The sequence below is a fragment of the Strix aluco genome, chromosome 7, assembly GCF_031877795.1.
Source record: "Strix aluco isolate bStrAlu1 chromosome 7, bStrAlu1.hap1, whole genome shotgun sequence".
Lineage (NCBI taxonomy): Eukaryota > Metazoa > Chordata > Aves > Strigiformes > Strigidae > Strix > Strix aluco.
The window spans coordinates 26,386,343-26,411,013 of NC_133937.1; the positions used below are offsets into that span (position 1 = coordinate 26,386,343).

The window sequence follows — 24,671 nt, forward strand, 5'->3', positions numbered from 1 at the left end:
TGCTGCAGGATCACATTCTCACAGCGATCTTTCCAGGACAGCTCCCTGCCTGTTCCTCTGCTGCCACTCATGCCTGCTTGCTGCCAGCTCCCTTGTGGCTACCATTGTGCTACATATTGTGCTTGTGTAAGTGGCAGAGTTGATGTCTGAGAGCCCCAAGCAATGATCTACTGCTGTAAAAAGATGCCATGCTGGAATGATCTTCCATCAGCTCAAAGCTGTAGATCCCAAAGACTGCTCAGGATAATGATTCTGGGGGGACCTCTGGGTTATTGATAACACTGAGCTGTTGCTGAAGTCGTGCTTTGCATCGGGAGTTGCTAAATCCTGCTGCTGTATTGCATGGGGCACTTTGGGCTCTGCGTGTGAGGAGAGCTTTAGGTACAAGATAGAAGAGCAGAGAGAGCTAGCTGGCAGACCTTGGGAGTGGGGGCGGTCTATTTTTTCTCAGGTCCTGTGTGTTACAGGTCCTTTAATGAAATGGGGAGGGAGGGAAATATTAAATGTCTGGCAGTCTCCCCAGGGAGAGGCTGGGAAGGAACCAGAGTAGCTGTGGGATGGGAGGAGGTTCTTTATTGCACTGGGACTTGGGTAAGGCCCAGAGTAGGAAAGAGCATGTGAGCTGAACAGGCAAAGAAGTATCACTGGTGTAGGAGACTCCTCCCATGACAGGCCTGCCTGCAATGCTGCTGCCAGTCCTACCATTTCTTTTCTGCAGCATGTGTTGGCAGGTCCTGCACACTTGTAGCAGCTTTTCGGTTCTTCCTGGCTGAAGCCTGGAGCAGAGCTGCAGCCCCATGGTGGGTAGAAGGGTGCACTCTCATCTCGGGGGACATCAGGGAACGGGAAAGCTGCAAGTGGGGTGGGTGCACGGGCTCTGGTGAGCTCTGCCAGTCGATGGTGCCCCCGTTGTTTTGGGAGGACTGTGCAGGTGGGTCCTGGGGCTGCCCAGCAGCGAGGCTCTAACTGGGGAATGCTGCCCAGGCTCTAAGGAGTTTCATGGTTTGAAAGCAGCCCTCGTCAGGGGAGCTGTGCTGCGGCCGGCTCACTTAAAAGTAGGGTTGGTTTGAGTAGGAGCTGTTCAAATATGAACTGGAATGGAAGTAAGTGCAGAAATCCAAGCACAGAGATAGCTGCTGCAGGGTAGAGACAATAACTGGTTGGAGGGCAAGTTGCTAAATCAGCGCTGCTAGGGTTGTCCCTGTGTGCGGGTGCTGTCTGCGCAGCGAGGTTTGTGACAGGCCACCTCTGTGCCCTCGCGGAAGGGGTGTGCTGCTGCTCCTCCTGAGCTGTCTTTCTCCTCCGTGCCATGCAAATGAAGGCAGCTGCATTTCGGTTCCTGCACGTCACGTTGCGCACGGCTGGCGGTAAGGAAGCAGTTGGGTGTCCTCCTCTTCACCCTGTTTCATAGGCTGTGCCCGTGCACATCTAAGCACTGATGCTGTTTGCAGAGATACCGGCGTCACCAGAGCATCCTAACTGTATGGAGGACCTTGCACAACAGCACAGGAGGGAGTTGCTTCCAAGCACCTCCCAGGCAGGTAAGGGGTGTGAGGAGGGGGTTCTTGTTTTCCACGTTTCTGCCTTCAGCGATGGTGGCAGACAGAGGGAATTCAACTACCCAGCTTTCATGTTGTTTCCGCTCATGGAGGATGGGGAGAGGGCGGCTGGCTGTGGATGCAGCGCGCTTCCTTTGCGTGCTGCAGCTTCCCACAACTCATAGAAGGATCATAAATGTCTGTGTAAATCAGCAGACTGGGCAGTAAAGAGATCGACCGCCCCTCTGTCTCCCTGGGCCTGCAAAGATTCCTCCAAACGGCTCTATTAACAACAGGACTAACTTTTATTAGAAAAGGCAAAATAAATACCATGAAGCCATGCCAGAGAGCTGCCCCCCACCTCAGCCTCTGAGCAGCCTCTGCCTACTGGGTCTTACAGTCGCCCTCCTCATTGTTAGCTGCCTTTATCTTCTTCAGCTCCTTCTGCAACTGCTCTTCTGCAGCCAGGATCTCCTTCGGCTTCTGGTACTGTAGGACAGAGAGAGATGCCCTTAGCCCTCCTGTTCAGCCTCTGCTCCGAGCTGACCCAGTGGGGCCAGGTGCTCCTGGCACAGCTGGGGCCCTCCTGCCAAGGGAGGGCTTTCTGTTACTGGCCCCCTCAGAAGCCCCTTTGGAGAGGTGGTGCCATGGCGCTAGGGACATTTGCCAAGATCTAGAGTGTCTTTTACAGTGCAAGTAAAACTTTCCAGTTGGATATGGAGTCCTGGCCCCCACCAACCCCTCTGGAATATCCTGGCAAGCTGTGTCATGCAGATCCCTGGCGTGCTCACTGGTTGTATGCTCACACATGTTATATATAAATATAACACGCATTTTTTATAAGGCAAAGAAGTAAGAGTTGCAGTTCCTCCATCTTCCCCTCAGAGCCCCCTTGCCCAGCTGCAGTTTAGTGGTGGATGCAGGTGTGTTTTGGCAGGGGTTTGACCTTCAGCAAACAGAAGCTCAGGACTCAAGGTGCTCCTCTTGGCCTATTTCCTCTGCACGTGCAGCCCCAGCTCTGCTGCGAGGTTTCCCTTGGAGGGGATGCTCTCTGGGTAGCTGACTTCCACTTTTAAGAAGAGGAGCACCTGCTGCTCTAAAGCATCTGTCTGCCTCTGTCTGCTCCTTGCAACAACAAGGAAGTGCCCATTCTGCTAGTCTCTCACTTCCACCATGTGCTTGGAAGTGTGTCCTCTCCAACACAAAGCAGCAGGTGACTTCTTTAAAATTTTTTTTGTTAAAGACTGTGAGACCTCTAAGTGCAGCAGGTCCTTGGACTCAACACAAGAGAAACTTGCTGTCATGAGAGTGGAGGCTTACTCAGGCCTGGGGGAGGGGATACATGGAAAACAGGGCATGACAGACACTCTTCCACCTGTAAGTCACCTTGAGCAGCAAGCAGGGCCCCTCCTGCGGCCTGGGCTGTCCTGGCTAGTGTCAGCATGCCCAGTGTAATCTGAAACTCCCACTGACTGTGTGACAGAGAAGGGGGCTCATCAGTGACCCTCAGCAGATCTCCCTGCTTTGCCTCATTTCCCCACGTGTAAGAATTTTAACTTCTCTGTGGACATAAAGAGAAGGGCAAAGTGCTGTTCTGCGTGGCTAAAACCTCACCGTGATTATCAGGGTGTTGTTGGCATGGGTGAAGCTCAGGGCAGCTGCATCCAAGGGGAGCTGGTATCGGTCCAGGTCAGGAATAGAGAACTTCTTGTAGTACCTACAAATGAGAGAGGAGACAAAAATGAGGAAGGTGGGGTTCCTATTCCCCTGCTAGCAGTGCTGAGCTATGGAGTGCTGTTCTACAAGGTGTAGATGCAGACAGTAGACCTCTCAAGGTTGGCAGGAGGGCCCTGTAACATGCTGTGTGCATGCTGGTGCATCCAGGCTGACAGGAGCACTAGAAACAAAGTCCTGAAGGGCTTTGGTGTGTGAGAGCAGTCTTGGTCCCTCCAGCTTGCCCTTGAGTAGTGCCAGACATGGTTAGGGACAGACTACTCAGTCCTAACAAGAGGTGTGCCTTGTCTTTGTCCCTACTCATGGCCTCTCCTTCCCACTAAGTACCAGCAGCTCCCATTAGCTCTTGGCAAAACAGCTGTCAAAGCCCTGGTGCCCTGTTACTTAACTTTCCTGAGTGATGCACCATTTTGTGTTGCAATCCTTCCTAAACCCATCTTTCTGGCCTCTTGCTGTGCTTCCTAGATAACTTCCTGCTTCGGTGGCACAGGGGTGCTCAGGCGTACCCCTGGGCACAGAGCTCCGGGTGTAGGTGCCCACCGTCACCTGAGCCTCTGCTCTGCAGTGTCTCCACACAGCCCCAGGGTGGCTGTGGTTCTCCTCTGCACTCCCAGCTCCCCTAGTTCTTTCCCTGGTCTCTATCCCAGTCTCCTGATCACTTCTCACACCCAAGCAGAGGACAGAGAGGTTTTTGCCAGCTCCCTATCCAGCCTGTGTCTCTCCACCGACCAAACCTTGGGCTCTGCTCAGTAGGAAGAAAAGGGGATATGTCTCAGAACTGGAGGGGTTATAAGCTGTCTAGGCAGCTAAGAGATTTCCTAAGACGTTGGGACCAGAACCTTGTAGGTCTGTGTCTGTGTTTGCCTGAGACCTTTCTTGCTTGGCATGGCTTGCCCTGCATCTGCTGCTTCTCTCTGGGGCTGCACCAAATAGACTAGTTGGTGGTCCCGCGCCCATGTACAGGCATGGCTGAGGCATGGTTGGGTTCTTAATCTCTTCCAGCACTCTCGTGGGCAACCCTCTCCAAGGAATTGGCCTGTAGCTGGTACTGAGGTGCCCAGAGCAGGAATAGGCAGTGGCTGCTGTCATGCCATGAGAGGTTCTTCTCCATTCATCTGGCTGCGTGAGACTTGGCCTCTCTAGCTACCTCTGCCCAAATTGCAGTTTATTTTCCAAGTCACGGTGAAAACAGCTACAAAGGGCAAATGGCTCTCCTGGTGCAGTGGGAGGAATGTACGCAGCTTGTTACCGCAGGGCTCAAACCGTTCTGTGTTGTCACTGCTGTCGGTATTTGGAAAAGGTGGCAGACATGGATAATAAGGGAGATGTCAAAGGTTAAACAGCAGAGATTAGATGAACACAAAGACATGTTAAGGAAGTGTTAACTTCTTACCGATTAGACAAAAAAAAAAAAAAAAAGCAGTACACAGAAAAAACCCACTGTTTCAAAGGGCCTTGGGAGCCATCAATGAAACAGCAGCATTCTGCTGCCCCAGGACTAAGGAGAAGGGGAGAAGAATGGCTTTGGCTGGCCTCAAACTAAAATCTGTGACAAGATCAAAGGAAACCAGATCTGCCTGGCCACCCCCTCCTCCTCCTAACATTACCGCTGCCTCTCGCTACAATAATTGAATCAGGTTTGGCGTTTGGGGAGGTGACTTTCTGGGTTTGTTTTTAGAGTTTAGTTTAATGGGTTTATTTTACAGCAAGAGTTTTTAAGCAAATCCCACTTGAGCAGCCCTTGCTGTGGCCAGAGGGAACGGGAGTAACTGGTGGAAGTGAAGAGCTCCTGTCTGGGCTGGGAGGTAGCTGATGGGCGGTCACCCCTGCTGAGGCAGCCAGATTCTCTGCCCTCGCCTCTCACCCCATGGCCAAGGGCAGTATTGCACTCTGAGCCTGGGTCCTGGCCTGAGATCCACAGTGCGTATGTGGTCACCTCTTATTATTTTCCTACTGGAAACCCACTTTTTGTCAGCCTGTAGGGAAAACTGCTACTGGTATGCTGAGAATTTAGAGCTGAGCTACTCAGTAGTGACTTGGCAACCCATTCCGTTGCTTGTGCCTCTGGCTGGCGGTCAGCACAGCTCTGTTGCTCAGAAGCAGCGTGGCTGACTTCCAAGGGCTGGAGAGGCTCCGAGGCTTCCTTTCCCTCCCGTAGTGATGTGCACGCTCTCTGTGGACTCCATGCGTTTGTAGCTATCTTGGAATTAGTTGCTGAGTGGTGCCTTGCCCTGGCCGAGACCCAGAAGAAATGATGTAAGATATCCTGGAGCCTGTACTAAGTGTTCTGGTGCTGGTGTCTGTCCCTGTTCCCTACTGACAGCAAAGTCGTTCTTGTCCCCAATGAGACGACTTTCACTTTAATTCCAGAAGTCCTTAACTTTCATGTGCAGGCCATGAGCTGCTGTCAGGTCCTTTAACTCTCTCTGACACTAGCCTACGAGTGTGTAGGTGCCAACGGCTTGTGGGGACTCTACCGTTTTCCTGAGAGTGGTACAAAAAACCTCGAAGTCAGGCAGGGCATGGGTGAAGCCTCAATGGTACGTTATAACCTTACAGCACCTACACAGGCAAGAAAGTTCCCACATACACACTATTAGTAGGACTGGGAGTAGATAAGCCTGTCTGTGATAGTATGTGGTTGGACTTAGGCTCACATACTCCATTCCTGTCCTAGCTCCATGTGTATCCACGTGTGGCTGATGGGAATCTCATTCATCTTTGCTACACAGGGCTCCCTACTAAAGTGCCACTCTTCTGTGAATCCCTCTGCATGCATTTAGGCCAGCATTTTTCTGTATTAGAGCTGTAATTGCTGTTTTCATGGGGTAGACTCCGACTTCCTCCTGTCTAGCCTCCTCCTGAGAGTCCAGGTGTGCTCATGTGCAGAGCTCAAATCCCCTCGCCACGGCCTCTGGTGTAGTAAACCCCTGCCTGAAGATTTGCGGATTCTGCGATCTGAAAGGCGTTGAACAGCCAGAGGAGCAGTTCTTTGCCAACAGCACCACCTACAGCCAGCTACAAAGAGCAGTTTAAAGAGGGCAGGGGGCAGATTGGGAAGCACTGGGCTTGATTTTACCCATGAATCTGATCTTTCTGTGTTCTGTAGCAATGTTGGCGAGGGGAGGCAAGCAGACAGCAGCCTGCCCAGCTTTCCATACTGGTGTATTATCCCAGTTTGTAAATAGCTTTCACTTATCTTCCAATATCCTCCCTTGTTCTCCTAATACTTGCTATTTCTTCCCAATACTACTGTTCATCCTGGCTTATCTCACAAAGCTGTAAATGCTTTGGGGCACAGTGTGTGTCTCAGTGAGAGATGCCACATACTGACACAGTATAAGATGATGGTTTTTTCCTCCCATCTCAAATTTCTTTTGGCAGAATATTGCGGTGCTTCCTTTCCAGATTCAGTCTGCCTTTTTTTCTTGCTACCTCCAGATCATGTCACTGGCGTTGTGTCTACAGACAGGTTTACGCAGGGAGATCTGACTGCCTGGGTGCCCACGATTTTGCTGTACCTGTTGCATCCTGCACCTCCATGCATGCTGATACAATGACTAGATCAAAGTATCGTGTCAGAGGGAGAAGATGGGATGCTCTAGCTTCAAAAGGTCTGCAACGCTCTTTATTTTTCTAAGGGAGCAACATTTCACAGGGGAAGAGAGCAAACACCATGCTACCGGAACTGTGAGGTAACTTTTCAAAGGCCAGCTCGACCTTGAGGTTTCTACTGTAAACGTGTCTGCGGCAGTTGGGAGTGGAAATCGGACAGCAGGAGACACGCAGCTGCGAGGTGGGGCCCCTCAACCCTTGCACACCAGGGACAGAAGGCAAGAGAGGGCAACCCCCCTTGTGCAATCACTAGCCTGCCCTCTGTGCCAGCCCACCCCGAGGGACTGTCAGCACTGGCAGTGTTGTCCTTACTGACTTCTTGTTGGTGGTCCGGATGACACAGCAGCGCTGCTCCTTCTCCACAGAGACGCTGTAGACCTCCTTGGGGTAGGGCAGGTTACGGATCCGCCACTGGAAGTGGCTCAGGGTATCCTTCCTCATGAAGACAGGCTACAGCAAACAAGCACCTTTAGCAAGACCCCTCCGGCTGTCTCCTCCCCTCCCTGTCCCCTTCTTGTACTATCTTGAGAGGCTCCACGTGGGAGTAGCTCTTCTTTCTCACTGGACCATTAGGGAGCAACTCAAACTGGCTGAGCAGCACTTTCCTAGAGCTAGTACTGCTCTGCCTTTACCCAGGGCACTGCCTGCCCTGCTTGTAGGAGGCTGAAAGTGTTCAGCGAGGGAATCTTGCAGCACAGGGTTACAAGGAAACTGGGCCTCTTCTTCACAGGCCACTGAATACTGAGCTCTGCCTACCCTAGGGACCTGCTGGACTCAGTCCTGGCTCTGCCCCAGTTTGCTGTGCAGGGCTGTGCTGTGTTTCAGGTCTGTAGAAAAGATGGTGAGAGACTAAAACCTCTGCCCCCTAAGCTAGAGGGATGTGAAGATGAAACAGGCTGTGCTAGGTTAATGAGCAGCCTGCTATGCACTGCCTGTGTCGGTCTTCCATTGTCATCACCTCTGCTTTCCATCCACTGACTCGTCATGGCACTGGCCTTCCTTTCAGCCTACTCTTTTGGAAGCCAGAATAGTAGTTGGCCAACACAGCAGAAGTTTCTCTACTTAAAGGAAACTACAAATCTCTTGAAGACCCCAAAAGAACCCAAACTGTTCCATCTTTCTAGCCAGCCCTGCACCTCTGGGATGATTTATAGTAGAGTGGTGGGAAGGTTAAGGCTGTCTTTTGGGGCTGTGAGTGATCTGCTGTCTACCAACTACTGCTGTAAGCACAAAACTAGGTAGTTTTAGGTGCAGTCATGCCTGCAGACTCTTACATACATTGGAGCTGCTTTCCTTTATGAGCTCTGATTCCAGTGCTCCCAGCAGCGGCGAGGTTGGCTCTCCCACTTCAACCTGCCACTTCCCGGAGCCCCCAAGGGTGTTCTTCTCTCGCCATTTTCTACCTGTGGAAGGGAGAAGAAGGGTTTTCATTATTCTGGTCTATTAGAAGAACTCCAGCAAACGACTGCCAAAGCTGCCCAGCACACTGAGATGATATGAAGATATATATCTTAATTCCAGTCATTTCCACTTTGGTGTGAGTGGATCTGTTAGCTGGCCTGTTTCTGAACTCAGAAATTCTGCACTGAATGCCTCTTTTTTACTACTTCGTGCTGAAGCCATGGTGGGGTTGCAACAGGTGCCATGCCGCCAGTGATGTGGTTTTGGACGAGAGCCATAACCAACACCTTGCTTATTTGTGGTTGCAGAAACCACCAAAAAGCATATTTTACCCCAGCACATACTACAGATTCAGTTCCTGGCTATGCAAGATGTCAATTCCATTTAGTCTGTCCAAGCCTGTTGTGACAGATGAGCTGTTGGGGAGAGATCCTGGACTAAAGCAAGGTCTGCTATGCCACAGAAGTCAGAGCGCCCTGGGCCCAAGCCGAACCATACAAAATTCAGCTACAGGCATGCTTATCTCCCAGAATATTTAGGGGCGATTTGTTCCTCACCAGGAGCTCCCTCTCAACACCCCGGCCCTGCAAGTGCAGACCCACCATGCGCGCCCCAGTTGTGCCCTGACCCACGTCTGCCAGGGGCCAGCTGAGAACTTCACTTACTCACTAACTGACCACTCTTCACGTCGTATTCTTCGGCCATCTCCTTCCCATCCTCGAACAGGTAGTGGACCTTCCGCTTCCCTAGAGGCAAGGCAAGGGGTGAGGGGAAAGGGGAAGACACCTATACCTAGGTGCAGGGCTCTGTCCCGCTGCCCAGGGCCGCGTCCCCGCGCTGGTGGCCTTGTGTCCTTTGCTGGGGCCCTGCCCCGGGTGCAGGGCCGTCCCCGACACCGCTCCGTCCCCCCGCCCGCTCGCTGCAGGGTCACCCCAAAACACGTCGCGGGGCGGTGTGGGGGGGAAGGAGGGGGCTATCCCGTCTCGCCGCCGCCGTTACCGTCCTGCACCAGCGCTGTCTTGCTGGCAGCCCGCAGCCTCTCCAGCCAGCTCGGCACCGCCATGGCGGCCGGGCCCCGTCGCCACGGCAACGCGGACACTTCCGGCCGCCGCCCGGAAGCACTTCCCGGCCCGGAGGTGAGGGCGGCCGCGGGGCTCGTCCTCCCGCCTCGCTCCCCCGGCTGCGGGGAAGCCTCTGTGCCCTGTCCGGTTTGGGGGGCCCTTCCCCTCCTCGGGGCGGGGGTTGCGGGGCGCCCCGGCCGCTGCCCCGCTGGCGCGGAGGGTCTCGGCCCTCTCGGTGCTGCTCCTCAGGCCGGGGCGTAGGGGGGGCTCCCGTTCTCTCCCAGGCTGGTCTCCGGCCCAGCCCCGAGGGTTTGGGGGGAATTGTTTCCTGCCCCCGGGGTTTTGGGTGCCGCTGGGCTCGGGGCGAGCCGGGTTGGTGGCGCTGAAGCCTTCGTGGCCTGAGGATGCTGGCAAGGCAAGCTTGGTACCTGGCGTGCGTGTTTAGATTACTTAAAAATACTACCTAGAAAAACACTCTTCCAAGTCCCGAAGAGGGTTTAGGCTCTTAGGAGCTTGGGGGTTTTTTGGTGTGCTTTTTTTTCTTTGTATAATAGAAAGTGTTACTGTTTTCAGAGGGTTTGTTTTTTTGGTCAGAATGTCCTGAAATCAGAAACATTTCTGTGAAGCTGAGCTTTAGAAATGTAGCAGGGTTTCTTCTCCCCTGAAGCTGAACTCTTCCTTGTAGAAAGAAGCAAGGACTTGAGTCTAGCTCTAGGTTGGTCTTCCAGAGGATTGTGTTTAGCACTTGGATGAGAAGGTGACCACAGGGAGAAGACATGGCCAGGTTGGACCATTTTGCTCTTCCAAGCTTAATGCAATAGGTTTTTGCTGGCATGTGTGTGAGAAATCTCTAAGCAAAATAAAAAGTGTTGCACAAAGAGGAAACCTTCAAATTGGCATTGGCTTAACACTGCAGGTGGGTGGAAGGAGCTATTGGGATATACGGTGATTCAGGGTTTTGGTTGGGCTATGGAAAAACAAACTTCCTGGTAGCCTGGGCTAGTAGTTAAAGCTCCAAAGTTTGTCTTTGCAAGGTTAGTGATGGTAAAGCTACAGCTGTAGCTGTAGTGGACTTGACTAGTTAATATTTACTAATTTGCTATTTCCAGCTGAAGCTGGGTTGGGGCTTTTCCTCCTGTGACTGTATGAAATGCTTGGTATTGATCAGCTGCTTTATCTCTTCTTGTTGGTGACTGGGTTTCAGCCCTGTCAGGAGAGGCATTCCCTCTCCCTCTTCATGGGAATGTGCTTAAGAAATGTCTGGGAAATAAAGTTGCTTCTGTTGGCTGGGCAGGAAGGAGCTCCAAAATTTTAAAGTAGTTGAAGACTTTCTATTGTAAGAACCCAGGGTTACTGGTTTCTGAGATATTCAGCCAGTGTCTTCTTAAGTCGCTTTTTGATGATTTCTAACTTTTAATTTTTCTGAGGTTGTGTACTGAAGTTCTTGTCTCCAGGTGCCTTCCTCAGGGCAAGCATTTTTGGAAGGCAACAACAAAAAAACCCAAACCAACAAAGTCAGTGAAACAAATGAGTGAATCTAAAGTTGTTGTGATTGTGTAACACTGTTCTAAACAACCTCCCTCTTTCTTACTGTTATTTAGCAGTTGCAGCTAAACTTCCCACCAGGCCTATGGAGCCACGAGGGATTGTCAAAGCCTTTCCCAAGAGGAAGAAGGTGAGGGATGACTCGCAGAAAAGCATCCCTCCGAAGATTTCAAAAGAGGAAGGAACAGAAATACCTGAGGGTAAGTCCTGCATGCCCGTGACGTGGAATGTAATACTTCTACCCCAGCTTGTTAACTGCAGGTTCCCATTCCCCCAAAGGCTGGAAAGTCTGGCCCCCAAGTGTGTTTTCTGTAGAGGCTGTGTCCAGGTTGCTTTGATGTGTCCAGATGGTGCCCCTAAAGACTGCCTGCCACTGCGGGTGCCATCAAGTCCTACGTGAGCTACGTAGCCCAGTTGGTTTGGGACACTGTTGCTCTTGCCACTGAGCTCCTGCCTCTCTTTTCCTCAGCAGAGTGGCTGAAACCAGTCACTGCCTACGTGTTGCAAGCTGGCATCGGCCAAGCCAGGGCGGAGATCTTCCACAAGCAGATTATCCACAATGGGGGTGTTGTACACAAGCAGCTCTCCTCGGAAGTGACACACATCATTGTGGCCGAAGACATGAACTGTGATCGGGCCTTGCGGCTCCTTAAATTAACCAAGCTACCATCAGGATTGCAGCTAGTGAAGGCATCCTGGCTAAGTGCTTGCATTAGAGACCAAAAGCTGCTGAGTACTGCTGGCTATGGTGTCTTTATGCCTCACAGGTATGCAAATGCTATGCTGTCATTCTTCCCTACAGTGCTTCTATCCTAAACTGAACAGCACTAAAATCTGGCCTCAGCTCAAAATCTCAAACTGCAACTCCTTGCAGCTCCTGTGGGCATGACTCAAAGTCACTTTTCCACATACAGACTGTAAAATTTAGTGACTTTGTGACCAGTTGTCATTCTGTGGGGTAGCAAAACGTGTAATAGGGCCCAGAAGTGCTAACAGGAGTCCTGTCACTTGCTACAGATGCTAAAGGCACCTCTTCCTAATCCATCAGTGATAACAAGATTTCTTTTAAAAATGCTGAGGATTAAATGCTGTTTCTTACTTGCAGATGAAAAGTAGAGAGAGAATTGACAGGCGTAAGAGGAAATAAGGAATGGAGCAGCAGGCAGCCACAGTTTAGGATCAAAATGTTTTGGCAAAGTTTTAGAGAAAGAGTCTAAGAGTGAGGTAGGTAGGAGTGGAAGTTGTAGGTCAGCGAGGTGGTTGAAAATTGGGGAACTGAGCCAAAACCAGAGTAATTAATCTGTGATCTGAGAGAGTACAAGTCATATGGGTTGTTTGCTCCATCCCAAAACATGCAGAAGAATTTCTCAGTCAAACTTCTGGGGGCTGAGAAGTCTTCCTTCTCTTATACTAAGGCATCTGATCCATGGCAGGTACCTGGAGGAGGGAGAACTGCAGAAAGAGCAGCAGCAGCAGATTCTGGGCAGTGAAGAGATCCAGCCTCCAGCAGAGGAGGGAACAGTGAGACCAAATACTGAAGCACAGGTGGGGGATTCCTCGAAGCGAGGCCTGGGCACCCTTGGACAGCAGCAGCTGCCTGAGGTGAGGCTTCCCACACAGGCCCTTATCCTTGTGAACAGATCCTGCATGCTGGTTTTCCTGGCTAAGAGCATCCCTGCAGGGATACAATGCCAGATTTTCTCACAAAGGGAAGGTGTTTGGATGTTTCAGTGGGTTGGTGCTGGCAGGCTCAGGCTGTGGACGTGGTTACTGCTGCTCTTTGTCCCCTTTAGGTGATAAAAGTAGAAACAACGCCCCTTAAATTCTCGTCCCCATCAGAACATTTCCAGCTGAAGCAGTCCTGGTGCTCTGATCAGGCCGAGGCTCACTCTGGTGATCATGTTTCCCCTGCATCCTTTTGAGGAATATTCCCTGGCTGAGAGTATCCCCCTTTCAGGAAGGCTGTCTCTGGTATTTCATCCCGTGTTCTTCCCTGAGCCATAGTGACCCATTCTCCACTCCTTGGCAAGCACCCTGTTCAGACACATGTGCAATGGATCAGATTGCCACTTGAACGATTGTGGTGATGTGCTTAAAATATCTGCATTGGGTTATTAGTGCCTCTGCTGTGAGTCAGCTTCTCTGACCTGCTGTTAGCTTGCTTTCTTTTCTCTGTATTTTTGCTCAAGTTTGCTGAATTCTTTTGGGGCAGTTGCATCATTCAAATCTATCTGTAGCAAAGTTACCCCTGACCTCTTAGAGCAGCAGCTGCCTTGTAATGCTGGCATCTGTTTTCTAACAGAGTTCCAAATTTTGTTTCACAAAACCCTGTGGTTACTCCCTAACTGGCAGCCCATTGAGGACTCTTTTGTTTTAGGCTTTCTCTTGAATGTGTGTAGAGGGAGATCTTTTCTCCCCAGACTTACTATCCAGTGTGCTGTAGGCAGAGATGACTCCTCCTTAACTGCATCACCTTTGCAGTTACCCAATTTTTGCTGTTTCATGTAACTCTGATTTAGTGGTAATTGTAATTAACAAATCTCACACTTAACAGGCGAAAGGATCTTTTGTACTGTTACAGATCCTGTGGTATCTGCCCTGCTTCCTGCTCACCTTTACTCTGGGTGGTCAGGCAGCTGCTAGAGTCTGAAGCCTTATTGCCTTTTTCTCTTTTAAATCCCCTCAAGCAATGATATTTCCTGTTAGTCTGTGCACAAAAGCAATATTTGTAAATGCTTCAGTAAAATCCCTTGTTCCAAGCTTTGGACTATGTGAGTTTGGGGAGGAGAAGAGAACACAGGAGATATACTTTAAAGACAGTACCAACCACTTTTAAGACCCAGCTACAACAGCAAAGCTGAAGCTGAAATCTCAGCTTAGAAGTAGCCTCTGTTTAAGCACAGAATCTTTTCTAGCTTGCGTGGATGTTTTTTCTCTAGGAGATGATGAGTGTGCCAGTGTTTCATACTGAACAGGGGCTGCTCTGGGAGTTCTGTGTTTGGATGTAAACTCCTTTGAGGAAACCCTGTTACCAGTCAGACTAGCAATGACTTTGTGACTGGCATCTGGATGCAGTAGTTTTCTGCAAGGCAGCCTTTGCAAGTGGTGCCAGTTACTCACTGGCTGAACCCTGGGGCTGTGACCCCAGGCTGCCTGTGTCCCTCTCAAGTGGTGTATTGCCTCAGCTACTGGGCTTCAGCTGCTATCCTGGCTCCTGTGCTGTGCTCTAGACAAACCATGCCTGTCCCAGTCTCACCCAGCTCTAGCAAATCAGCTGCTCTAGGATCCTGGAGTATCTTAGAAGCTAATGGGACTAGTTGGTTTTACACATATGGTTGTAAAGAGTCCATCAGCTTTGTTGGCAAAGAGTAGAGCGCCAGGGGTTTATGTGCTGTTTCACCTGTGTGACACTGCCGGCCAAGAGGGTGGGAATTGCATGCCCCAGCTGCAGAGTTCTTTGCATTGTGGTTGGGCAACGTGGTCCTTAAACGCTTTTTAGGGACTTACTAACTGCTCTGAACGCTCTGAGGCTTTTCTGCCCTTAGAGGGATCAGTGTCTTAAGGGAGCTGCGTTTCAAGGCGAATAAAACTGCTTTAGTCTATCAAATCCTCAGTCTGACCCAGTTTTCAGAGTTATAAAACAAGATTACAAAAGGGAAACATCCTGCCTCTTCTGCCTAAGTACTTCAGCTTCATGCAGGAATTGTGTGTCCAGACCTCCTTAGCCAGCAGAACCAGAGGTTGTAAGATATGGTTTTGACTTAGGCTGACACTCTGGAGAAACTCGTAACAGGACTTGTGTCCTGCATGTAACTGCTGGACTGATCCCAAACAGCCCTGTGCCATTCAGGGTTACTTCCAAAGCAGAGAAGCTCTTGGATCTTTGCGGACTCCTGTGTTTATACATCAGGAGAGAGGGGGACCCCAGTGAGCAAAGCAATCTACAAAGCCTCTGTGCAACTTCCCGCTTCTATCCCCTTTTGTTCGTTACCTGAAGCCAAGGCTCATTGTTTCTTAAGTCTACACAGAGGCATCCTAATGCTGAGGGTATCAGCAAATGTATACATTGGTTCTTTCTTCTGTCACTGAGGAATGTGGAGTCCTTTGTGTCATTCCTTCCTCCCCCTTTTCTCTTGCAGATAGCCATGGGGAAAATGGGGGGTTGTAATTTACTACCCTGTTAAGATTTTGTTCAGTGCCTATCTCCTGTCATCTGTATCATGGGGTGGAAGGTGCAGAGTCTGAATGTGAGAGCTCTGGCTATGCAGTCACCAGACCAGGGAAAGGTTTCCCAGTGGGAGGAGGGAGTCAGGATCTCCCCCAGCCAGGGATTTCAGCATTGTCATACCATGCTGCTGGCAGCAGTTGCTCAGTGTCTTACCTCAGTTAGGTCTCGGGGGCTTGGTGTGTGCTAGGATGGATACAGGTGGACAGCAGTCTCTAGTCTCCTGTGCTTTGTGAGATGTGCACGTAGCTTCAAGGGGTGCGTGTGTAGCTTGAGATGTGAAGAGCTATGGTGTGCATATAACTAGCTGCTTCTAGAGATGGCAATTTGAGCACTGCATGCCCTGGAGTTTGGTTAGTGCTCTGAATTCCTACTCTCAGGAGCAGCCTGTGCCAAGGGGACATATGTGAGGCATGCACTTATTCTCACATGGCTGCTTTTCTACCTCTCCCTAAAGAAAGACTCTGAGAAATACTGTGATGATGAAGACAGCGAAGGAGAAGATGCTAGTGTCACCCAGGGAGATCTGGAAGCATTGATTTCAGGCCGCTACCCTGTGAAATCATCAGAGGAGACCAGTGACAGCTCTTCCACAGTGGCCCAGCCTGCCAGCAAGTGGGTTTGTGCCCAGTCCTCCAACAGCAAGAAGGAGAATCACAACCAGTGCATCACAGAGAAGCTGGAAGTGCTCGCAAAGGCCTATTCTGTCCAGGGGGACAAGTGGAGAGCTCTGGGATACTCCAAAGCCATCAATGCACTCAAGAGCTACCACAAACCAGTCACCTCCTACCAGGTAAAACACATGCCCAGGGTGGTGGAGCAGGGAGATAGATGCAGCATCCTAGCTCTGTTATGAGCCAGATCCCGTCTTCTTTCTGTACATGCTTATCTTCAGGCCTTGGGAATTCCTTCCTGTGTGGTGACTTCCCTGATGGAAGTTGTGTAGCAAGTGCCAGTTGGGATTCACTGACCACCTGCAGTGTTTTCAGAACAGCAGAAAAGTGGAGTCCGAGCCTTTGAAGGCCAGGTCTGAGCACTCATGAGATAAATGCCTTCCCCAGGCACCATGCAGGGACGTTTTCACCTTCCTCTTAAGCATCAGCACTGGCCACCATCCCGGATAATATATAAAACTAACTGGATAGATAAAATTGACTGTGACAGTCCAGCCATTCAGTGTGTTAGTGTTTCAGTCCTGTTCTGCATGCTTGGCCTTTTCCACTTGGCGCTGAATCGATGTAGCCTATGTAAGCCTGGGCTAGAGAGGAGACCATCAGGCAGAACTAGTCCTGCCACTTACTGATCAAATGACTGACCAGGCTCTGAGTGAGTAGCAGCTCCCCAGCTTGTCCGTGATCTTCACTTTTCCAGTAGTGGCTCTGGTTTCTTGCTAGGAAGCCTGTAAAATCCCTGGGATTGGGAAGCGGATGGCAGAGAAGATTCTGGAGATCTTGGAGAGTGGGCACCTGCGCAAGCTGGATCATATCAGTGAGAGTGTGCCTGTGCTGGAGTTGTTTTCCAACATCTGGGGAGCAGGGGTCAAGACAGCTCAGATGTGGTACCGGCAGGTGAGTTTAGTGCCTTACACAAGAGGTTCTCAGACTACAGTTTGAAGACTGCTGCTGAGTGTAGGAGAGTTAATTTCACAAATAGCTTCCAGTTGCCAATATCCATGGATGGGATTTGAATCTGGTTTTATAGGAGGAGCTACAAGACTGGGTCCCGTTGTGGGTGTGTTTGGGAAGAATGGAGTGCACCTGGCTGAGACTTGCATTTGGGTGGGTGCAGAGGGCAAAGATGGGGAGTGGGGGACATGCTGCCTCTTCTGTTGGCATTGTTGCTTGGAGCTCATCTCAGACTGCTCATAGCAACAACACTGCTAAGAGCCAGGCTTGAACCAGGACATCCTGGACATGAAAGCTCCTGATGCAGTTGCTGGCCTGTTGGCCCGGCTGGCTCCGATAGCTGTCAGAGCAGCCGTCCACCTTGTCTGGAAGTTGTAAAAATGAGATTGAAGTAACTGTGCCAACTGGAGCAACCCAGCCCACTGGGTGGGGTTCCTTCTTTAAAAACAGTTTGTCTCCTGAGCACAGAGTGAATGAAGCCTGTTTTCCTATAGTGTTTGGTTTGTGACTGTATTCTTTGCTGTCTTAAAAATATGGTTGTGTTCATGCTGTAGGCTTTACCTCACTGGGATATTCTAGGTGTTCCTTTACTTGCATTACTTGTTTTCCTTCAGTTGTAGGAACACAGTGCCTTAAGAACAGTAGCCTTCTGTCAGGTTTAGTTAAGATTCACAGTCATTGTGGGGTGGAGATTAGAGGTGTGTGTGGGTAGTGGGATTGCCTAAATCCCTTCTTTTAGGAACCAGGCCTTAAGTGAGCTCTATATGTGATCTCAGAAGCTGTCACTGGCCTGGACTTGAGACAGGTTAAATACAATCTCCCCAAATCTTGGTATTTGAAGAGGAAAGTCTCAGTAGATGTTTGCATATCATCACATGGTCTGCACTAGGGTTTCCGGACATTGGATGATATCCGCACCAAGGCGACTCTCACCAGCCAGCAAGCTGTGGGGCTGAAGCACTACACGGATTTCCTGGAGCGCATGCCTCGGGAGGAAGCCGCGGAAATAGAACAGACCGTGAGTAGCTCAGCCTCAGGCCCTCAGAGTGGAGTACCTGCTGGGACCTGATGGGAGGGTGCATGCTCTGGAAATGTCCCTCGCTGTTATAGCTGAGCTCTTCAGCCTCTCCTCTGAGCAGGGTCAGTGCTCGGGGAACCCTTTTTGGGCATGGGCACACAAGGCACCCACTTTGCCCCGTAGGGAGTTTCAGTTTGAGTGACTGGCGAGGAGGAGGAGGATACTTCACAGGTATCAGTTCTACGCACTGCTTTGAAAAAGGCTGCGTGTGGCATGGTGGGACGAGTAGGTTCCTGCCTCTCATCTTTCCTGAGATGTCTGCTTTCAGCCGAGGCCCCTGAGCTGTCTCCCTGGTGCTGCTTCTCCAAAGGAAGCTGTGAGCACCCTGTGGGCTGGTTGTCGGGGGGAGGACAGAGCACGGATATCCTTGCTGAAAGTAAAGGGGGTCCAGGCTGCACATGGGTGCTGCTTGCTCTGGTACGCCATGGCACTCCAGGATTATGGGGTGCTAAGGCAGTGTACCCTAATGTGAGCAGAGAGCTTGGGGGACACACTGTCATTGCTACCCCTGTGCTCTCTGATCACCATGGAAGCAGCAGCCAGCGTGACCCTGTCACTCGGCCACAGGGCCTGGCCATGAAGAATACACTCCTGCCAGGCTCCTGCTGGGGTGTCAGTCCCGTGTGCCGGATTAGCCATTTCGGTGGTGAGTGGTCCCTTTCCCAGGCAGGCTGGGTTGAGGAGCTGGCTCTTGGGGGTGGGTCTATTGTTATCTTGATGGGATTACTGTGCTCCCCTCCATACACACGCACACACCTCTGATCCAGGCCCAGGAGAGAGAATGAGGGATTAGTCACTGTCTGTGCTGCCTGTCACAGTGAGATCTGAGGAGCTTTTAGGCTCTCGGGTGGGGCTGGGAGTTTTCTAGAAATCTTCATTTAAAGCCAGAAGGGGGGCAAGGACACCAGAGGAGGGCTTGCTCCGCATGAGAAAGGCTTGTGGCTTCTTGGAGCACCTCTGGGGCAAAGGTTAATGGGTTTATCTCTTGCTAATGAAGGATGATCCCCAAGAGTGACAAGGGGCTGTGGGCATGGACACTGCCTTCCTGAACCCCAGCCTCTGTGATGGCCTCGTCACTGGGAATTGCTGAGCCCCTAATTATTTGCTGCCAGCAGGGTGATTGGCACAATCAGACCCAGAATACTCCTGTCCAAGGACTTGGGAGCCTTTCTTAAGCATTTAATGAATGAAGCCATCAGAATTAGCACTGTCTGCACAAAACAGGAGCTGGGGTCCAGCCTGGAGGTGGCTGCTTTAGGGGATGTTCTGATTGTATGTGTCTGATTGCTGGCAGCAGCATGTTGGCATCCATTCGGTCTAAATGCTGGGGCATTTGTGTTTTTCCCGGGTCAGGAAGCCTGGCTCTTCTGCAAAGGCAGAGCTGGCAGGAGTGGACTCCAAGGGACACTTGCAGATTTTCTGCTGTCTTGGGTCTTGTTGGAGAGGCTCCCCATGGGCCCATCTCTGCTTCTGAAACAGGACCTGTGACCATCTCGTGTTGAACTGATTCTCTTTGTGGGCAGGGCTGGCGAGCTTTGCCCTCCTGGCCCACGGGAGAGCTGAAAATCCTCTTCTCTCCTGCTGTCTTAGAAACCAAAGGCTGTGACAGGTTATGCCATACTTTGACTCCTGAGCATTGCTGCAGCTTCCTGCTTGTCCCAACCCAACCCAGCCCAGTGCCCCCCAAGAGCTGATGACTGATGGTAGTGCCGTGATAGATCACTATTGTGTGGCAGTGTGCTGCGCACCTGCAAGGCTGGGTGGAGGCCGCCCTGACTGACATGGCTACTGACAGCAGGCCAGCCTCCTTGGTGGGGCAGATTGCCATGCCTGCCAAGTGTCTGCTCTATATGGAGACCCTGGAGATGCAGGACAGGCCACAGGGCAGGCACAGGATCCTTTGCTGCCTTGATGGAAGGGGCATGAAGAGACTGGTCTCTGACTCCTCATCCCTCTTTCTCTTCTTGGAGGTCAGACAAGCTGCCCTGGCCCTGAAGCCTGGCCTTGTGTGTGTGGCATGTGGCTCCTACCGTCGGGGGAAACCCACCTGTGGAGACGTGGATGTACTGGTCACTCACCCAGACGGGCAGTCTCACCGCGGGGTGTTCAGCAAGCTGCTTGACAGCCTCCACAGGAGTGGTAAGAGGGCTGGGGGCTGGCACATGGTGCTCAAAGCTGTTCTTAGGATGGCCAAGCTGAGGGGGCAGTGAGGTGAATGACATTCGTTGAAGGGCAGGTGATCACTTTTCCCAAGGACAGGACATCTTGTAAGCCCTTAAGAGTACTGCCCTCGATCCCGGCCCTGCTCCAGTGGCAGCTCCGCAGCTAGTGCTAAGGAGTATTGATGCAGCTCAGCATGGCTTCTGCTGTCTGCATGAGCCTGGGTTGTCTTTGGGGTCCCACAGCACATTATGAGACACTTCAGCTGCTGTCTGGACAGTGGGGAGTTTGGGGTGGGGGTGTCAGTCTCTACCATTCAGCTCCTCTCTGCCTCATCTCTTTCCCCAGGTTTCCTTACAGATGACCTGGTGAGTCAGGAGGACAACGGTGATCAGAAGAAGTACCTGGGGGTGTGCCGCCTCCCCGGGCCAGCCCAGCGTCATCGCCGGCTTGACATCATCGTGGTGCCTTACAGTGAGTTTGCCTGCGCCCTGCTCTACTTCACCGGCTCAGCTCACTTCAACCGTTCCATGCGGGCCCTGGCCAAGACCAAGGGCATGAGCCTATCGGAGCATGCCCTCAGCTCGGCTGTGGTGCGAGGCCCTGGAGGCGTCAAGGTGGCATCTGGTCATACTCTGCCCACTCCCACTGAGAGAGATGTCTTCATTCAGCTGGGGCTGCCTTACCGAGAGCCCTCGGAACGGGACTGGTGATGCCTGGTTGTCACCTAGCACCCTGGGCCCACTGCTGTGCTGCTGTTTTGAAGGGTGCTGGTTTCCCCTGTGCTGCTCTGTGGTAACTGCAGACTGAGAAACATCCCAGAAAACTGGGGCTCCTTGCAAGTACAGGGCCCTGCTGCTGGTAGAACTGTGTGGCTTCACTCAGCAGAGGCTGTGGGCTGAAACCACGCTGGAAGCACTGTCTGATGGCACAGGCAGCCTCTGGCTACCAAAAGGGCTCGCTGCCCATCAGCTACCCCGGCCCTGCTCTCCCCGGGGAAGCTTCAGAAGGCTGGGCTGTGGAGCTTTGAGATCCAGCCCCTCCCAGTGCTTGGAAACAGGGGAAGTGGGATGCATCTTCCTCTGTGTCTGAGCACAGACACCCCAAAATCTCTGTCCTGAGCTATGCATGAAGGCAACAGGAGTCTGGCTTGGCCCTGGAACAGGCCTTCCCCCTTTTCACTACTGCTGGCAGCTGCTACTCTGGGAATCATGAAGGATCCCGCTGTGCTGCTGCTGTGTCCTTTCTCCATCTGAGCTGACTTGTGTCCTCTGGTGGGTCTCACTGCACAGGGCCGAGCTGCTGCGACAGCCGCCAGCTTCCCCTGGTGCCAGGGAAGCCTTGGAGGAGGCGCAGGGACCTGATGTGCTGTGCCAGCTTGCTCTCAGCCTGTTGTGTGCCAAGGATCCTCTGGTGCAGAGAGCTGTGATGGCCCTGGCCTGGCCCCAAGGGCTCCTTTCCTCAGTGCAGGAGAGGAGTGGACCTCACGGCTCGGGGAGCTGTGCTCATGAAGGGTTTGAATGTAATGGCACTGAATGTAACCCAGCAGGGCTGTGTGCTTGTGCATAGGAGGCACAGAGGCAGAGAGAAACATGAGGAGATAGTTCTAATCTGGGAGAAGCAAAGCTTTCCCATTTTGTCCTTGTGGAAGCCAATGGAGTCACCTGGTCCTTGATCAGAGAAAGTGTTTGTGTATGTGTGTACATGTGGCTGGCCCTGCCAGTTCCATGGGAGTGAATTTTATTTCTCAGGAAACCTGAACTATTTTATATTCTAGAGATGAATTTCCCAGAGACTATCAGTGCTCTGTCTCTGTTATGGGTATTGCAGTGGTTCCTCCTGGCAGAGGTGCCGCTCTGCGGCATCTGCTGCCAGCAATGCCATGGTGGGGGTTTCTGTGCCAGGACCCCAGGGCTGCCTCTGGCTGCTCTCTGAGCCTGGCCTGGCCTCCTGCTCCCTTCTCTTGTGGGGGACCCGGCCACCCCCTCTCTGCACTCTGCCGTGTCTTTGTCACACGTGACAAGCTGTGTGTTTGCTGCTAGGGCAGGCATTAAACCTGGTGGGTTTGCACAGTTTCTTGCTGCGCTGTCAGCTGTGGCTGCTGGGCACCAGCAGTGGGGCTGGGGAGGCCTTGACCCCAGCAGTGTCATTTGTCAGCCCAGCCTTTCTACTGAACGCTCGATGGAAATGAATGTCTTCTGCCATGTCTTGGTGCTTTGAAATTTGAAGTATAATAAATCCTCCTCTTCTTTTTTTTTTTTTTTCTTGGCATCTCTGTCTTTTTGCTCTCTGGCCTGCAACTGTTGGGACTCTTCCCTCTGGCTGACCAGGAGCCCCTCCTGTGCTGGCTCATTTCCCTGTTTCCAGTACAAGCAGGGAGAAGGCAGTGGAGACCTTCACGCTGTTGGATCGCCACTTCTGGCTCTCGGGGCAGGGAGTTGCTGGCCACCATCCTCCCATGGCAGAGTGGGACCTGGCTCTGTCCAACTGGCCACGTGGCTGAGCTGGGGCTGGCCATGCCCAGAGAAAGGAGCAATTCTGAGCTCTGAGCCTTGGGCTGAGCTCTCACTTCAGGTGTGGAGTCAGGAAGGGATTGCTGTCAGCTTTTCCATATTTATCACGCAGGAGGGTGTATGGGAGCTGGCTGCTGCTCTGTCTCCTGTTCTGTGCCTGGAACACAGCTCAGTCTCCTGAGCATGGAAACGCTTTAGTTGTCCAAGGGGAATCCGAACAGTCTGGAAGCCAAGGGAGCACGTGGAGATGAGCAGCAAGAAACACTGGCTCTAAAGGGAGATGGAGAAGCTGAAGAGGGCCAGGAGCTGCTGAGGTGGGTAGAGTCTGGGGCAGAGCCAGCAAGGACTGGGCTGGTTTCTCCAGGGCCAAAGGGGAGTCAGCCCCAGAGCAGGGCCTGGGGGGTGCAGGGGGAGCACTCTTTCCCCAGGAGGGCTCTGCAGCCCAGGGACCAACCCCAGAGAGGGTGGAGTCCTCATCCTTGGGGTCATCTAGGATTGGTCGGGCAGGGCCACAGCTGGGGATAGTCTTGCCCCAAAGGGAGGTTGGATAGGGGCTCCCCCTCCCTCCAGCACTGCAGGGATGTTCCTGGAGGATTTTTTGTAGAGCTTTATGGCTGGCAGCCCTGGGAATGGACCTATTTCTGCCTGGACTGGGGCGGGGAGTGGGGTATGGGGCTGCTCACCCTGGCTCCTTGGTGAATGGAAGTTTGCCTCCAGCTCTGGGTGCCGGGGCGAGCTGCTCTTGGAGGGCTGGGGCTGTCCTCACCAAGGCCATGTGCTGGGGACATCACTGGAGCTGGGGGAGATGTGGCACTGCTGGCCCCCAGCTCCTTCCACTTTGTCACCTCCCTTCTCCAGGGCCACAATTCACACCCTGGAGCTGCAGCAGCATATCAAAGCCCTGGCCCTGCTGTTTCTGCTGCTTTTACTCGGGGGGAGGCCAGACACGGGGATGTGTGGGGCCAGGGCTGCTCAGGAGCAGGACTACTTATCCAGCCCCCTGGGAAATGGCAGGGAGGGTGGCCCTATAGCATCCATGTCCTGCAGAAGCTGCTGGGGGAAATGTTCTGCTCTCAGAGGGAAGGGGCCTGATGTCTGTCCCTTCACACTCCACAAATCCCTGCTCAGGACCTTTGGAGGGGGCAGAGGGCCCTCCTGTGGCCAACTGCAGCCAGGTGGGCCAGGGATGGATGGGGGCTATCTACCCTGGGTGCAGCCACAGCAGATGCAAAGGGACAGGAGGTGGAGGAGCACAAGAAGCTCATCCAGAGCAGCTGGGGGTGTGTGTGACATTTCTGGATGCTGAAGGCATCTGCTTCTCCTTCATCCTGGTGCAAGGGGAGAAACACGAGGGGCTGGGCTGTGCTGCCCACTGTGATTCAGCCCTGAGCTGGGCAGTCCCTCTTGCCCTGGATGGAGGGAACAGAGCTGCCTCACGCAGTCTCCTCTTTGTACCCCTAATCCTGCTCTCCATCCTCCCAGTCACTTGCAGACCCCAAGCCAGGGGCTAACTCCAGCCTGGCATGCCCTGATGCCATGTGCTCCTCTGAGACCCCTCTTCTGCCCTTGCAGCAGGGTGGGACCTGGCCACCCCCTTACCCCAGCAGACCTTCTGCTTCCTCTAAACCCTGGGAAGCCACACTTGCAAAGAAGGTACAAGAGATGGGGCTTCTGGGGTGCCTGGGAGGAGGTAGGTGCTGAGCCCCCAGGTGAGCAAAGATGGTTTTAGTCATCTCTAATGAGGTGTCACCTGGTTCCTGCTTCCCAGGAAGGGGCTTTGGCTATTCCCCCTCACCAGCGCATCCCCTTCCCACCCTCCCTGACTGAGAGTTTGATCATCCTGAAAATTAAAAATAAACTCAAACACAGCGGCACTTAGAGACTGAGCGGAAAGTCAAGGAGCTGGGACAGGTACTCAGCTCCTGCCGCAGAGCCCCTTGCTCCCACCCCACCATCCCTGCACCCCCAAGGTGGGTCCAGACTTGGGGCTCAGGCAATTCTTGTCTCCCCATCAAGTGTCTCTCTGTCCCCCCGGGGTGGGAGGAAGAAAAAGCCTCTGCCAAGTCACTGCAGCTCTGAGTGTTAGGCAGCTATTACTACCCTGCAGGGAGGACACCCATCCTTAGCCATCATGTTTGTCCTTGTGCTGGGTTGGGGGAAAAGGGGTGCAGATGGG

The 24,671-nt window shown here is 52.4% G+C and overlaps 2 protein-coding genes across 5 annotated transcripts; one reads left to right on the plus strand and one right to left on the minus strand.

Moving 5' to 3' along the window:
- Positions 1–1,073: 1,073 nt before the first annotated feature.
- Positions 1,074–22,236, plus strand: POLL (DNA polymerase lambda). 4 transcript variants are annotated; one of them, XM_074831132.1, is made up of 10 exons: positions 1,074–1,367; positions 1,452–1,541; positions 10,951–11,094; positions 11,364–11,661; positions 12,328–12,496; positions 15,577–15,912; positions 16,514–16,687; positions 17,634–17,762; positions 19,793–19,961; positions 20,331–22,236. In XM_074831132.1, the coding sequence occupies exons 1-10, from the start codon at positions 1,310–1,312 to the stop codon at positions 20,693–20,695; spliced, it is 1,932 nt and encodes a 643-aa protein (XP_074687233.1). In that variant the 5' UTR covers positions 1,074–1,309; the 3' UTR covers positions 20,696–22,236. The 4 variants fall into 4 exon arrangements, with proteins under 4 accessions (XP_074687233.1, XP_074687234.1, XP_074687236.1 ...); XM_074831133.1 differs by having other exon boundaries at positions 11,367–11,661; XM_074831135.1 differs by lacking the exons at positions 1,074–1,367; positions 1,452–1,541 and adding an exon at positions 9,569–9,773.
- On the minus strand, positions 1,825–9,363 carry DPCD (deleted in primary ciliary dyskinesia homolog (mouse)). The gene is made up of 6 exons (XM_074830069.1): positions 9,288–9,363; positions 8,954–9,034; positions 8,166–8,290; positions 7,204–7,337; positions 3,153–3,255; positions 1,825–2,027 (listed from the first exon to the last, which is right to left on the minus strand). Exons 1-6 carry the CDS (start codon positions 9,349–9,351, stop codon positions 1,923–1,925), a joined length of 612 nt encoding a protein of 203 aa, XP_074686170.1. The 5' UTR covers positions 9,352–9,363; the 3' UTR covers positions 1,825–1,922.
- Positions 22,237–24,671: the final 2,435 nt, after the last annotated feature.

Bases quoted from the DNA above. Each gene is read 5' to 3' on its own strand.
- POLL (XM_074831132.1), top strand. From the start codon at position 1,310: ATGCAAATGAAGGCAGCTGCATTTCGGTTCCTGCACGTCACGTTGCGC. The intron at 17,763-19,792 runs GTGAGTAGCTCA...CTCTTCTTGGAG, and splicing joins CCGCGGAAATAGAACAGACC to GTCAGACAAGCTGCCCTGGC. The intron at 19,962-20,330 runs GTAAGAGGGCTG...CTCTTTCCCCAG, and splicing joins TGACAGCCTCCACAGGAGTG to GTTTCCTTACAGATGACCTG.
- DPCD (XM_074830069.1), bottom strand. From the start codon at position 9,351: ATGGCGGTGCCGAGCTGGCTGGAGAGGCTGCGGGCTGCCAGCAAGACA. The intron at 8,291-8,953 runs GTAAGTGAAGTT...TCCCTTCCACAG, and splicing joins GAAGAGTGGTCAGTTAGTGA to GTAGAAAATGGCGAGAGAAG. The intron at 7,338-8,165 runs GTATGTAAGAGT...TGTTTGCTGTAG, and splicing joins TAAAGGAAAGCAGCTCCAAT to CCTGTCTTCATGAGGAAGGA.